This window comes from Lycorma delicatula, chromosome 5 (assembly GCF_047948215.1).
Source record: "Lycorma delicatula isolate Av1 chromosome 5, ASM4794821v1, whole genome shotgun sequence".
Taxonomy (NCBI): domain Eukaryota; kingdom Metazoa; phylum Arthropoda; class Insecta; order Hemiptera; family Fulgoridae; genus Lycorma; species Lycorma delicatula.
In genome coordinates this window covers 134,070,053-134,087,118 of record NC_134459.1, presented here as the reverse complement: position 1 = coordinate 134,087,118, position 17,066 = coordinate 134,070,053, and the positions used below count along the sequence as shown (strand labels likewise).

The window sequence follows — 17,066 nt, the reverse complement described above, 5'->3', positions numbered from 1 at the left end:
AATAAGAAGAATTTACATTCTTTATTGACCGACATGATTAAGCGATTGCAACAAATCAACGTGCGATTTCGTTTGCCTCTACTTTTGATTCTCTGTTTCAACTTCTTAAACAACATAATTTTATATCTGAATGTGATTAGTAGTAATTCTCGATAGAATCTGAAATAATATATTGTACCATCACTTTTATCTAATTCATAATTAATTGTTCAGAGAAATCGGAAATGGCCGACGACGTCTTTCATTCTTATAGTCTTCCCCTTTTTAGTCAAATGTACCTAAATGAATATTGTGAAATGTTATTATTATGTAGTATACTAAAATTTGTACATTTAAATTAACGTAACCAATAAGTGATTTAGCAAATTTTCTTATTCTTTTGTAACTTGATCAAACGCTGATAGATTAAAATCAATTTCCTCCACAATCTCGTTTATTCTTATTCTACTCACTTATTCAATAATAAGACATAAAAACCGACCTCCGTGATTGAGTAGGTAGCCATGTACACAGGCTGCCACGTGTGACGTTTCATGCGGAGGTCCCGGGTTCGAATCCCGGTCAGTCATGGCATTTTTTCATACGCTACCAATTTCCACTGGGCTAATGACTATAGCTGTTGATGACCGCTCTTGTATAACAAAAAAATAACATAAAAATTAAATTTTATATTTTAACGAAGAAATGTGAAGGTTAAATTAATGCTAATTTCAAAAAAATCCATCCGCTTAATTGGGTGGGGATGAAGTTGTAATCATTCGCCAGTTCTCCACCGTCCTTATTATCTTGGTTGATTGGTTATATTAGAGATGATCTGATAAATTCTTTAAAAAACCCACTAATTACGCAAACCAGTAAGTGTTATTCGCATATACTATTGACTGATATTAGTTAATCAGCACCTACTTTTTATTTCCACATGTTATCCATTCCTCTTTCGTAAGAACGAAATGAAGACAGTTACTTTTAAGATACACTGACAGAATCCTACAAGAAGACTATCAGATAACTTCAGTTTGGAATTAATCGACCCGTGAAATTGTTGTGCATTTGTAAGTTTAACTAACAATCTTAGTTAATCGGTTAAAATTTTATTACTGTGAAGTAAAATTTCTAATAAATACAGAGCTTATTTAAACTGATTTACCTTATATCTGTTTAATTTATTTTTTTATATTTTCTTTTTACCGACGTGAATGAATTTAATATTTAGTTCAATTTTAAAATAGAATACAATATTTATGAATATTAAGTATTAATTATGTAAGATATTAAAATTAAATGAATTTTTTTAGATGTACATTGATAAAATTATAAATTTAGTATATTTTTCGAATATTTTAGTTCAATTTGAAAATTAAACCCTATGTCGCGAAGGCCATAATCGACTGTTAAACTTTTCTGTTATTGTTTTCTTCGTTATATGTTTTACATAAATTATAAGTAGAAAATGATAAAACCAATGGAAATCCCAATAAGTTAAAATACCCTCTTGAATGTTTTGCTTTCGCAGTAGACTCATATGTTCATCAATTCTAGGAATCAATCAATTCTAGGAAATCAATAGTGAATTACATCGTCCTGCACCTCGTTCCACATTCTCTCTTTTTATATAATAATTTCAAAAATTTAATTAAAATGAAATCAATCTGTTTTGATAGAGACTACTGGAATACTTTAGAAATATTAAACTTTCGTAATAATTTTTCTATCGTATCGATTTAATTTGAAATTAACAAATCTGTGAATTCGGAGGCGGCAGTGATTAGCTCTTCAGTCTTACTTGTCTCGGTTAACTGATTGAAACTCTTATTATGAAATAAAATGCTAAAATTCAGATACAGGGAAACAGACATACCCATTTTGTATCTAAGCAGTTTTTCATTCTTTTTTGACTTGTACTACTTAATCGGTTGCTTTCTTCCGTCATAATGTTGTTGCTTAATTTTTATTTTCATAGAAAATATAATAAAATTTATTTCCTTATTTAATCATTTTTTTTTATTTATTCAGCCAATAAGCTTTATACAAATTCTGTATTAGTAGGTATGACGAAACCGTTTATAGGAAATCAACACACGAGTTCTTTCAGCTTTTTTTCCTCCTCTTACTCAATAAAATTTCATAATAAAAGAATGAAATCAGTTATGTTTAATACAGATAAATACTTCAGAAAAATTACAATATTAATATTAAAGAGTTCCGTAATATTCGTGTAAACAATCTATCAATAAAATCGTTGTTTGTGGAAAACCAAATATTTTTCAGTCTTAAGTACGCATATGTCATTTTATTTCTTGAAATATTATTACTATGAAGCAGTTTGCTAGAATATAGTTTATCTGTAAGTGTTTATATAATTTTTCACATTCTTTCTTTAAGATCAGTTGTGCCAATAAACATGGGTAAAAATTTGGTTGCGATTGATGGAGTAGTTCTTTTTGTTTATCCCGAACAAAAACCCTTTTCGAATTTGTAGGATAAAATTGTATATAAATAATAGATTGTGATAAAATAAATTTATTTAATTTGCTACTTGCCTATTTTATAGTTAACTGAAAGTGAAATGTAGACATTAAATTTCAATAATAATAAAATTATTGTTATAAAATTATTTTTTAAATAACTTGATATTTATTTAATAAGTAATAATGGAAGTCAATTAATTTTTATAGACTTAACTTTTCTATAACAAATGTTCTCTCTAGTTAACCATGTTACGTTTGTTTGATAAATACAATGAAACGACGTTTTAATATTTATTTTTTGAACTGCTAAAGTAGAATTTTTCTAAATTAGAAAAATCCTTTCATTAGAGATGTCTATTAGACGTGCATCTCAAACGCGGACGGAACCGACGATATTGGCTGTCAGAAAAAACAAATCTAAAATGGAGAATCAGAGAGGTAATCTTCTCATAACGAAAACGACATTATTTGTTGAATACATAATTAAAACCTTTTTAAAGTAAAACCCAAAGTATAAAGAATAAAAATAATTTGAAATTTCCGTTAATTTACAAGATCTATTTACCGTACTTTTGAGTAACTTACAATTTTAGTCTACTTTTAATGTAATGTTTTTTAATCTGTTCTATATACATATATTTTGATAAAGATATTTAAGAAGAATTTTTTTTTTTTAAATACATCTTTTGTTTCACAAAATACTGTATATATTTCGTTTTTAATTTTATGGATATTCCTGCGTAAAATTAATGGATAAAATTCCTCACATAATTTATGCACATTTTTAAAATGAAATTTAGTTTAAAAATTGAGGTACATCTCGTGGTTAAGAAACATAGATCTCTACAAAAGGGTCTAAAGGGAATAATGTAAAAAGCTGGCAATGTTTGTGCATGATCTTCGCGGCTACGCCAGTCAAGCCTGGATTACCAAAATAAAATTTAACCGTAGAAATTCCCAAATTTCGAATAAAAACATTTTTGTGGGGGAAATTTAGAAAAAGTCTATCTATAAAGAATGAAAATAAACAAGAACAAAACGAATGTAATGAAATGTTGTAGAAATAATGTAGATGGACCACTGAATATAAAAATAAGAGGAGAAAATATTACGGAGGTAGATGAATTCTGTTATTTGGGAAGCAGGTTTACTAAAGATGGACGAAGCAGGAGCGATATAATATGCCGAATAGCACAGTCGAAACGAGCTTTCAGTCAGAAATATAATTTGCTTATATCAAAAATTAATTTAAAAGTCAGGAAAACATTTTGAAAGTATATGTTTGGAGCGTAGCTTTATATAGAAGTGAAACTTGGACGGTCGGAGTATCTGAGAAGAAAATATTGGAAGCTTTTGAATGTGATGCTATAGTAAATGTTAAAAATCAGATGGGTGGATAAAGTGACAAATGAAGAGGTGTTGTGGCAAATTAATGAAGAAAGAAGCATCTGGAAAAATATAGTTAAAAGAAGAGACGGACTTATAGACCACATATTAAGGCATACTGGAATAGTCGCTTTGATTTTGGAGGGACAGGTAGATGGAAAAATTTTGTAGGCTGGCAACGTTTGGAATATGAAAAAAAAAATTGCTATGGATGTAGGATGTAGGGGGTATACTGAAATGAAATGACTCGCACTAGATAGAGAATCTTAGAAAGCTGCATGAAATCAGTCAAATGATTGAACACAAAAAAAAATATTTTAAAAAAAATTTGTTTCATGTTGCTGCTGATCATTTGTTGAAAACTGAAAACATTTAAATTCCAAAATAATGAATGTTAGTTGTAAGTATCTAACCAAAGTTTTCAACAAAATTACTCGATTCCATTTTATATATAATACATTAGATTAAATTCGATGAGTAAATAAAACGTTGTCAAACAACAATAGAAGGTATTTAAGAAAGAGTGTTTCAATTTTACCATCCTAGTACAGTAATTTTTATTCCAGTGTTGGAACTTAGATGTAGAATTCTTTAAATAGCAATGATACATGTATACACATAAATTTATTGTGAAAGAATTATTTTTTTTTTTTATAATATTCTTCATTTTTAACCTACAAACATTTGGAACATAGCCTATATAACTAGACATTCACATTGGTCATATTCTTTACTTTTCACTTTATGTTACAAAAATTACTTATTTCTAGTTAGAAATTGTTTTTAAGATATAAAATGCTATATAAAATGTATTTTTTCTGTAAAGAAACACATTAATTTAGGAAGGTTTCTCCTGTAAGATTTAATTTTTGATACTTTGAATGTTTGATATTTACTTTGAATGTTTAATTGTCAAACAAATGGAAAGAAACGTTTTATTTAATAAATTGACAAGTCATGAGACAGCGTTATTATAAAAACAACCCATACTAAAATAAAAACACCGAATTAAAATGGTAACCAGGGAATACAAACTCTACTAAAAGTAATAAATTTCTTATTTATATCTCACTTTTAAAACAGTTTCATACAATGTGACTAGTAATGATGCTAACTTTAGTAGCAGTAAGATTATTTTTAATTTATAATCATAGTAGTACTATCAATTTGGTTTTTAACATGTTTATGACTACATTTTGTACGAGTGTTTTAGAGATCTGTGTTTGTATATATATATCAGTATTTATGTATATAAATAATAAATAACTAGTCACTGATTAGTTTTCATTTGGTACACTGAAATATGGAAACAATTGTAGTTATAAAGTCCAGCGTATATCATGTATTGGTGATTACTGAACTGCAGCATTTCAAGCAGTCAGTTTGTATTTACTGTAATACTTAATGATTGTTGCCCTAGTTTAATCATTTAACATAATAATCAGGCTGCTGATTCGGTGTAGTATTAATAATAAAACAGCTTATTTCATTTGTAATGCAAGAAATTTAATCAAACTAAATTGATACCCATATTTATTTAAAAGAAATTATTGAAAGTAGTTGTAAATTATATATACTTGTTTTTCTTTTCATTCTCACCTATAAGGATCGCGTTGATATAGTTCGGATTTCTTTTTCTTTTCCCAAAAAGGTCTTTGTTCTTTCACTCAGTTGTTGTTTTCTTTCTTCCTTCCGTCTATTCAGTCTTCTTTTTCTCTCTGGAAACTTAGAAAATAATCAAACAATTAAGTAAAACCAATACCAAATCACATAAAGAAACTTCACCCAATAAAAAACCAAACAGGTTTTGGTTATTCCAAAACAAAATCATTTAACCACAAAACCATATTTTGCTTTTCTATAAAGTTTGTGCTTTTCAATAAAGTAAAGGAAAAATAACAAAGTTTATACGGAAATGTGTCATATTTTACAAAGTAATTTTTCATGTAGTAATAATATGTTGAGTCACTGAAGAATGAGTCACATTTCATAAGAGATTAATTAATGGTTCCCATAAGTGAAATGTAAAAAATAAACTGAACTTTATCGTAGTACTGGGTGTACAATGAAGTTTTTTGAGTCTATGTGTACGTTTATTTATATTTTATTTTTAATGATTTAGTTGTGTGTTTTTCCTCGGTTTTTTCAGTGTTATGGACAACTTTGGAGGAATTTGTGTTAATCTCAAATATATTTAGAAAGCAACTCTGATTTGTACCTGATTTGCAACCAGGTTTTTATACGTTACAAATGGGAATGACTGGGATTAGAAATTGTAAAAAAAACTAATGAAACGAATTTATAAGAAAAAAATACATAATTTAAACAAACATTACATGTATATTCTAATTTATTTGATGTTATAACAATTAGTTACTATGTCAAGAAACCAAATTTCACTAATGAGATGTTTATAAATCAGAATGTCCTTGTGTATGTTTAATTTTTATTAGTGTTCGTTTACTATTCAAAAACCACTGAGTCGATCTGAATGATCCTTTACCAAATCATTATTGAAATTTTAGGATGGATTTCAGACATATAATTTATCAAATAACTTCACTACTGGAAAAATAATAAAGTTTGTACGGAAACGTGTCGTTTTTACAAAGTAATTTTTTGTGTAGTAATATTTTGAGTCGCTGAAGAATAAATCACATTTCATAAGAAATAAATTAATGGTTCCCATAAGCGAAATGTAAAAAATATACTGCATTCTATCGTATAAAAAAAATAATACTGGGATATCAATCTGTTATAATATCTTTTGGATGAGGTTTACAGTGTTATTTAAGACTATAATTAAAGAGCAAAGAGGACAAATTTAGCATTTATTGCATGCAAGGCCTAGATTGATTCTCTATCTTTTCACTTGATAGTGTCACGAGCAAAGATGGCAACTGCTGAACAGGAATCCTTCTGTGATTAGCAGTTTGTTAAATGTGAATCTGAAGTTACATTTCAACTACGTTCCATAGAAAGTTTAATTGTGATTCTGCATGTGAAGATAACATTCATCAATGGTGTAAAGAGTTTGAAACACATCCAATGTCTCTAAAAAGGAAAGAGTGAGGGACAGTACCTGAAGAAATTGTTGAGCATGTAGGGTATGTTTCTTGTATATTCCTAAAAGATTTGTTAGAAAGGCCAACAACTAACTAGCAATGCCGGTGATGACGTGTGGAATATTTTACGGAAACGCTTACTTATATATGCGTCGATACCGTTTACAGTTTTTACAGACTTTAAAACCTACCAACTACACTGTGTTTGTCGACTTCGCCTTCGAAATATCCCAGCATAAGATGTCAACTTTCACGATCGTATTATGTTTAGTGATGAGTCAGCATTTCGTCTTAATAGAAAATTTAACACACATATTATCCGTATCTGGGGATCAGAAAATCCCTATGAACTCTTACAATGCAAATGCGACTCCCCAGGATAACATTTTTCTTCATAATATCACGACGGCAAGTTTACGGATGGTTCTTTTTCACTGAAGAAAGTGTAATAGGAATTGCTTATTTGGATATGCTGCGTTCACTGCCCTTCAACTGCCAAAAACTGCAAAATGGACTAGAGAATTTTATTGGTGCGTCCCCTTACTGTCTTAACTTTGGAATCAGTCGAATGACGTTTTTCACAACCGCTGGATCGGTAGACTTATGCCCAATGAACAAATGACGGAGCTTTTTTGTGCTGGCCTACAAGATCACCGATCTGGACCCCATGTGATCTTTTCCTTTGAGGTTCTATAAAGGATTTTGACTGTCAGCGTTTGGATGTGGACCACATGATGAAAGTACTCACATTGAATAGTTTTAGGAAAAAGATATAGATTATGTGCGCTATCTTTGTGCTGAACCATATTAAAGTTAGGTGTATAAACAATTGCTAAATAAATAATTCAGATTTGTTTTCAAGTTATCTTTGAGTTTCACACAAATCGTCTCTTACTTGAATGGCTTTGTTTATAAAAATAAATTTCCTGACTATTATTTCTATTTGTTTCGTATTTATAATTATATGGAATTACACATGAACAACAAAACATGTTTTAATGAAACTTGAAAAACAAAGAAAAACAAACTTATTTTTACCAGATTTAGCAATTTGATGTCTTAGAAGGTCTCTTATTTCTTTACTTTAAATATGTACCAGTTGGTTTCTTGACTAAAAATATATTTTTTTTTATATTTACTCGCTTGAAGTGCATTAAGAAAAAAAAGTATTTACATTTATATATTCTCGACTCACTTTAAGACCTAGCCTGTTGTAAATAAACTGCATGACATTGTAACAGGCTGTCTCAAAAATTAATATATTATAAAACTCCCTCATTAATATCCTAATATAAGTAAATAACAGTAAAATAATGTAAAAATGATTCATTTATTAATTGATGTTTTCATTTGGCACCTACTTAATCGAGTTATTTAGGAATTAATTACACATCAGTTATATTTAAAGTTTTATCTCTGCTGAGAAAAAACACGATAAACCATAAAGTATAAATTCTGGTGAGAACTAGCAAATTGAGTCAACCAGTATATTATTGCACTAACACTATCGCAATAAAATCGCTGCAGTAAAATCTCACTACTACAAACAAGTTACGATAGCCCTTACGCTGAACACAGTATAGTAGGATATATAAATAAACCTGCTCCCTGTTGATAAAAACGTTTTTTATCTAGATGCTCATGGAAGTATTATAGCAAAAACTTTCCTCAATGAAATTAAATTGAATAAAACTTAATACAACTTAAAAAGAAACATATTTCAAATTGGGGTTCCCTTCCTTGCAAGAAGAAATTTTTTGTGATTTACATACTGGATGGATAAGGAAACTATTCAGGAGAAAGTATTGAAGGAAATAAAATTTGAAAGAATTTTCATGTGAAATAATTTTTTGTAATTTTGACTGAGGATTTCCTTATAGTTAATAAGTAAAATCTGACGCCTGGAAGAACACTAGTTACTACAAATTTTAATGGAATAAAATTAGTATTGATAATATAAAATTATATTATTTATTTCAGTTCCAATCATCCCAGAATTCCTGTATGACATTCAGCACCCAAATGAAACCAAAATTGGAGACAGTCTGGAGAATGGAGTACCCTTAACCATCGCACCCCCAAAAGCTCATGATATAAATGGCACCATCGATTTGGGTACGTATAATAAAATAAAAGTAAGCATAATAATCTCTTTTTAATTAAATCTCAAATAATTTTAATCAAACTAAAATTAGATTATAGAGTAAAAGGAAAATTGTACTAATTTTTAGAATAATAATAATAATAATAATAATAATAAGCTTGAAATTTTTCAAAGAAATAGAAGGAAAATAAAATGGTAGGTTATGAATGATGGAGAACATATATATATATAAAAGAATCTTCTGTATCCATAGTTAACTATAATTTTTTTTTAATAGATTGTTTCTCTGTGGATAAACAGTTCTAAATTCTGAAATCAGTAGATAAATAGTGTTTACACTTTAAAATGGCAAGAGTTTTCTTTTTAATCAATTATTTCACCAAAGCAGTAAAATATAAGGAATACTAACTTTATTGATTCATTCTTTATTTTTATTTATTTTAATTAGATATTTATTTTTAATTAAATATTTTAATTAATATTTGACAATATTAAAATTACATATAAATTAAAATTATATATATATTAAAATTATATTTTAAATTTAAAAAGTTTTAAATTCATTAATGAAATGTATTTGACAAAGCAATATGACATTAATATTTTTAAATTAACTTGTAAGATGTGTAATTTTTTGAAAATTCATTTGTATTTATAAAAATATGTCACTGAAGATACTTCCAGAAAAGTTGTTTATTAAAGAAAAAAGAAAAATTCTAATATGGACACCACATGACTTCCTTGTACGCCTATTAAATTACTTATACACATTTTTTGCTGCACTTCATTTAAACGTATTTCATTTGAAAGTGAAATACGATCCCGCAATTTTTTAATAAAGTGGACAGTTACACAATTGCTAAAGTATTAGTTCTTATTAACATCAAGTGTTTATACAATTATTAATTTAACAGTCTTACATGAAATATTAGGATAGACTAAAACTCCCTTTTCTACTCATATTACTAGATCAGTATTATTCATATCTTCGTGAATTGGTGATTAATAATAATTAAACTATTCCGTTTAGTGAAATTTATACTGGTTTCAAATGTTAATTTCGACCTTAAGGCATAAAATATTCCGTTTTTATTACTGGATTATTTGGTGAATAATCAAAAATGAAAAAGAAACAATCATACAGGAAAACATACAGGAATAATGTGAAGAAATATATCTCAAAAAATAGGAAGAAAATGTTAAAACCAAAGAAAGAATAAAAAGGGAGAAAATGTTGCAAGCAAAAAAAAAAACAGGATGAAAATGTGGAAACAAAGAAAGAATAAAAACATTCAGGGAAAATGATAATATAAAGAGGAAGAAAATGTTAAAAAAATGAAAAAATAAAAAGATTAAGACAAGATGACAAATATAAATAGGAAGAAAACGTTAAAACCAATGAAAGAGTAAACAGATTAAGAAACGTTTATAAATATAAAGAGAAAAAATTTGAAAACTAGAAAACATGTACACAAATTAAGATTAGAAGAATTATATCAAACCAAAGAGCAATTAAATGATTTGCAACAAAACCAAATAAATGAAATGATGATCAACTCCGACTTAGGGAGAATATTTTCCAAGAATATCAGAGGAGAAATGAACTAAAAGATAAGATTTTTTGCAATTTATTTAAGATCGGGCATGTATGCATCAGTGTTCATGTTGTTCTTATGAGGGTCTATTTTTCAGTCACCATGTAGTTAACTTTAATGTAGATAAAATTAAACAGAAATTCCAGAATAATTGAATAAAATTAAACAGAAATTAAACTAGAAAATCTAAAAATAATGGGACTCTAAATTATAATTTTCAATTAATATTATATAATCAGATATTTTACGCAATCTATTACATATACACATACGTAATAATGCCTATTAAATTACATATACACATTTTTAAAAGTACATAATGTTTATTTCACTAATAACTTCTGATTTTTCATATAACTTCATAATAACTTTTCATATTTTTTTGTCTTTTTTATTGTTATTGTTGAATAATTTTTATTGTAAAAGTTTTTTTTACAATCACGGGTTAATAATTATTAATAAATCAATATATTTAAATTTAAAAAAATTTAAAAAACAAAAGGAGATACCAAGTCTGATTTGAACCGATGTGCCTTCCCCTTGTAAGATCCAAATGTTTCATTAATTAAATTTTATTTGTCTGTAACTCTGAAACTAATGAAAATAAGTACCACTTATGATAGATTGTTGTAAAGCTCTCATGAGGGCTTATTATTGCAGTTAGTTGCAAGACTAATACAAAGACTAATAAGACTACTTATTATTGCAAGAAAACATCCAAAATCCAATTTTTGGGGATTTTGGGCAGTTTTGGACACTTTTGGTTCAGTCAATTGCAAACAAAAGGGGAGGTGCATAACTAGATGTTACAACAGTCCTAAATTAAAAATTTCAACATACTACGGCTAATTGTTTTTGAGTTATGCGAGATACATACGTGCGTACAGATGTCACACCGAAACTAGTTAAAATGGATTCAGGGATGGTCAAAATGGTTATTTCCGTTGAAATCTGAAAACCGAAATTTTTCGCGATCACAATCCTTCCTTTATTTTGTATAAGTAATGAATGTATTATTTTATTAAAAACTTAATAAACATTTTAATACCGTTGCCTTTTGTTCAATAATATTATCCAAATAAATAGATTTTTATAAGCAGTAAAATTAAGAGGCAGATATTAATAACTCATTGATTCATTTTTATTTCCTAGTTATTATGTACTGTAAAAATATTTTACAGTACAAAATAACTCAATAATAACAATAAAAAAATATGGAAAAAAATCAGTAGTTATTAGTGAAACAACATTTTATGTACTTTTAAAAATGTGTATATATAATTTAATAGCCGTACAAGGAAGTCATGAGATGTCCACATCAGATTTATTTTTAATTAGTGTCAAAATTTTTTATTGTAAACAGTTATTATAATTTTGTTAGAAATAAAAAAAATTGCAACAAATAAAGAATTTTCAGAAATACTGAATGTTATTTCAATATAATATATATTTTACACTTCAGTATTTTCCATTTGATGTGGTACTGTGAAAACAGAATAGCTTTTGTTGAAACCTACTATGTATACGTGTACAAGAATTCTGTAAGATATAAAAATCTTCTTGTAAAGTCAACAACATTGTTTATATTTACTTCTGCTGAAAGTTGAATAAAAATATAATTTTTATCAATGTAGCACTAGTTTAGATAAACAATGATTAATGAAAAGAATAGTAATAGATATTATAAAAAACAAAAATTTCAGAAACTATATAGAATTTTATAAAATTAATGAAATCCTTTCCATTTTGTTTAATTATAAGTCCTTTCTTTTAGGTTTTGCTACATTTTATCACTGCTTACATTAGTTCTGTATTTAACCTTAATTATAAACAATATTCTGTATAAAATACAAAAATAAATTTTTTTAAAGATTTTTGAAGTAGAAAATATTGACTCTGACGACACATCAATCAAAAGTCATAAAAAATTGCTAATATTTTCATGAAGAACTGTGTCACTTTCAAAAAAAAAAAGAAAATATTAAAAAATCATACAGAATATTAAAAATATATATATTTATATATTGTTAATATTCTATTATATTATATTGTCACATTATTATTTTTGTTATATTGTAAATATTTTATACATATAATACATGTATTTGCCAGTGTATAGAATACACTGGCAAATTCAACAATTCAGAAATATGTTATAATGATTACACTAAATACTACATTGAAATGTAGAGATTGGATCTGCACTTGCCTACAGATTCAAGGGAAATATAAAGACACTATACACAACAGAATCAAATTTTGCAAATCACCTCATGGAAATCAGACACAAACACACACACACACACACACACACACACAAATATGTGGGTTATATTAGTATGTGTATTACAAATAATTTGTTTTGGAACTTAGTAAACATTCAAATTTTATACATAACAGAGAGAAAATTAAAATGTCAGCAACTTAGAACAACATACAAATATAGTAAAATTTGATAAAAAAGACATTAACATAAAATAGATTAAATAGATTATTCTATTCCATACTTAAATAAAGTAACTATAAAATAACTAGAAGTTTACTAATTTTTTAAAGATAGGTGTTGTTTATAACAATGTTCAGATAGAGAACACTGTTCCATTAAAACAAGGAAATATTTTTCTGCATGCAATGCCTACATAAGAAACTTCTCAGCCTGACACAGAAATGGTGCAAGTGTGATCAAATGACTATGATATTTGCCACATATGAGCCTTTAGATGACGTGCTGCAAAGTTTCATATGCTTCTGTCAAGTTGCATGTTTGTGGTGATAGAATAAAACTAACAGGTTTTGACATTTTCTGAAAATTGGATAAAATTGAAGTTTGAGTAGTTACTCAAAGACTATAAAGGACTTTATTTGTAAAGGTTTACCACAACGGACATTCAAAAGGAACTAGATTTCACTTGAAAAAATTAAAGTAAAAAAAGTAGAATGAACACTCAGATTGCACAAAAACTGACATGATCAATGAAATCATCACAAAAATTAACAATGCTGTATTAAATGATTACCAGCTGAAGGTATACAAGCTTTCTAACATTGTAACTTTTTCTTTTTTCTGTTTAGCCTCTGGAACTACCGTAAGGTATTACTTCAGAAGATGATATGTATGAATGTGAACAAAGTGCAGTCTTGTATAGTCTCAGGTCGACCACATCTGATGTGGTTAATTGATACCCAACCACCAAAGAACACCAGTATCAACGATCTAGTATTCAAAATCTGTATAAAAGTAACTGCCTTTACTAAGGTTTGAACCTTAGAACTCTCGACTTTGAAATCAGCTCATTTGCGATGATGAGTTCACCACTAGACCAACCTGGTGTGTTAGATGCTGCATTGCAAACATCTCAATAGACCATATCCAGTACTACATTTTTTATACAAAATAAAAGAATATGAAAAAGCTTTTCACTCAAACATTGCCATGTTTAACAGTTGACCAAAAATGCATTCAAGTGAACATTTCTCAAGGATGTTTAGAATTATTTAAACCCAATTCAGCTGAGTTTCTTCAACATTTTACTTGAACATGAACTCACCATTACGTAGAGACCAAACTGCAGTCCAAATCGTGGGTAGGAGGAGATGAATGTGTGTCAAAGAAAGCAAAAATGGTTTCGTTCACAGGAAAAATCATGGCTATGAATTTTTGAGATTCTCATGATGTGCTGCTCATAGACTACTTGGAAAAAGGCAGGACTATTACCAAGAAGTATTATGCTTCACTACTGAACCAATTGAAGGGTAAATGTCCATATCTAGCCAAAAAGAAAATGCTCTTTTTCCTCTCTTTCTGACTGACAATGCATCTCCATACAAATTGGATAGATCATAGAGGCTGCAGCTTCTATGACCTACACTTTGAAGTGCATCTAATGCACCAGATTTAGCTCCCAGCAATTACTTCCCCCTCCCAAACCTTAATAGATTGAAGAAATGATTCACTGGCCGAAAGATTGAAATGAATCTTCACCTGAGATAGCTTTAGAAAGCTGAGGCAGCTGTTTTTTTTACAAAGTTGGACAAATCACATTATATTGAGAGTAATAAAAAGTTTGAAAGTCATTAAGTTTTAAATGTATCGAATTGCAAGGTGACTAAATTGAAAAATTTTTTTGAACAATCTTGTTTTCTTTTTCAGGCCAAGAACTTACAGAATACCCCTCATATCGTTAATGTTATAAACTTGTTATAGATAACAAGTTTACATATCTCTGTACTATGACTAGTGTGTTTAGATAAATATATTAACTTATCAAAAACAATTCTTTTATTATTTTTCCATAAACATATATAAAAATTTAATGTACTTCTGTGAATTTATAGGAAATAATTGTCATTAGCTCAAAAGTCTTTGGAAGAAAAAGTTTCATTATTTTGAAACCAATCACCATTTAATATATTTTTAAATATATACTTATATTTACAATGAAAGTTAATAAATATCATTAATCTATTTTAGTAAATACTACAATTCAGACTGATGAAGAAATATTAAGGAAAAATAGACATAAAGATCTTATTCATGAAACAGTCGCAGTTGGAATGATGTTTGCATCAAAAGCTTTTGTTCAACTCCTTGCTAATCCTATTGTTGGACCTCTAACCCACAGGTAATAAGATTAATTCTTTTTTATTAATATTTTTAAATCTATGATATTAAAAGTAAAGTAATTTAAATATAATCTGTATTGTTATCAGCCAGTTTAGTTATAGATTAACAACTTTTTTTTTCGTTACCAACTGAAATTAAATTAAATTTTTTCCATTAATTTTATCTTACATAATTAGTTTTGTAATTTCATTCAATCCAGTGTATACTATTTACGTTTGTTTTCTTAAGTTTAAAATTGTTATATGACTGTTCATTTAAATATCATGCCCAAAATTAATTTCATTCTTGTTATCCAAAACTAATGTATTTGCCTGGCTAAGAAATCAATCCAAATAAACTCATAAACAACCTAATTTTCTGCTTTACTACAGTCGTTGAGAAAATATAATAGGTCATCTTTGTTCAGTGTTTTAAACTTTCCAAAGTTTTTATTGAATAAGATAATAATTTGTAATAAAACACTTATATACAAATCTCTGATGAAATTGTTTAACAATTTTAATGAAACTTTAGAGAAATATTATTTTATTTTATTCTATACTCTCCAGTCTTTTTTTTTTTCATGTATTAAGTTTCCCATAGATTTAATTAAATTATAATTCATAAATTGATTTTTTTTTTTTTACTTATCAATATACGCACTGCCTATAATATACAAGCCATCCTGTAAGTGTAGTATTCAGCTTGTCAGGCAAAAGGTCCTGGGTTCAAACTGTACCACTTACTTATATGATCTAAAAATTAGATAAATTGGTTTCATTAATCAGCTTAATGAATACAGTTGTGTTTTAAAAATAAGTAATAATGATAATAATAACATTTTCTTTGTAATTAGAAGTACAGTAAATACATTTACTTTGAAAATAACAGATTTTTTTAGTTATTATATAAAGCCACTTCATCAATGGTGTTGTGGGGGTGATTCTATTGCTGGCATTTGCCTTGAGGTGTCTAAGAAAACCATTTAGTGTTCAGCCAAGTAGTTAAATTGATCTGTGTTGTGCTTGTTTATTTAATTATTTTGTTTCTTCTGTAGACCCACTTATTTAAAAACATTTACACCAATGACAATATCTTGTTGCCAATTTATTTCTCTTACTTTGTCTTATTTAGTGTCTTTTTAAATGTCATAATGTTTTAATGTCTTGAATCTATAGCTTTACATGGTATGTGTAAAATTTTTCAAATTATGATTAAATGGTTCGTGTTTGATTGTTTGTGTTATGATTGATCATAATTTACCATCATATTTGAAATGGTAATCTTGATGAGAAAATCATTACTTTGTAAGTGATATTATTCATGATGTCAAATTACAGTAAGTGTTGTATTCTAGATTCCTTTTCAGCAACAACAGTTACATTGTATACATTTTAACAGTATATATAATAGTATATATTTAACAGTGTAATACTTAAATGCTTAAGTATTATATTTAAAAGTATATATTTTAACAGTTTTTTGTGCATATTTTAATAAAATATGCTTATAACATCACTGCAGTTCAAAACATCCATCATTCAGCAGCATACAAATGTTAAATTTTGCTTCAAAAATATCAGCAGAGGTCATTAGTATTGCTTGAAAAAGCACATAATAAAACAGAAATGAAAAAACACAAATTTATAAATAGAACAAGCATTTCTGTGAGAATTGTACTGATATTGATAATGTTCATAATGGGTGTTTTTACCCAAGAAAATTATGAAAACATTGATCATTTCAAAAGTTATAGAAGAAAATTTGTTGAGGAAATAGCAACATAAGTTAGAATATGAACTGGAACGTCTCTTATTAGTACCTATAAGAAATTTTGAACTCATA

At 27.5% G+C, this 17,066-nt stretch overlaps 1 protein-coding gene across 4 annotated transcripts in view; it reads left to right on the top strand.

Annotated features, from left to right (window-relative positions):
* The window catches only part of Vmat (Vesicular monoamine transporter), a 273,942-nt gene that overhangs the window by 212,751 nt on the left and 44,125 nt on the right, over positions 1 to 17,066 (top strand). For all 4 annotated transcript variants that reach the window (XM_075367126.1, XM_075367128.1, XM_075367129.1 and 1 more), the window contains exons 3-4: positions 8,900 to 9,034; positions 15,090 to 15,240. In XM_075367126.1, the coding sequence (XP_075223241.1) occupies positions 8,900 to 9,034; positions 15,090 to 15,240 (286 nt within the window). The remainder of the gene's footprint in view (positions 1 to 8,899; positions 9,035 to 15,089; positions 15,241 to 17,066) is intronic.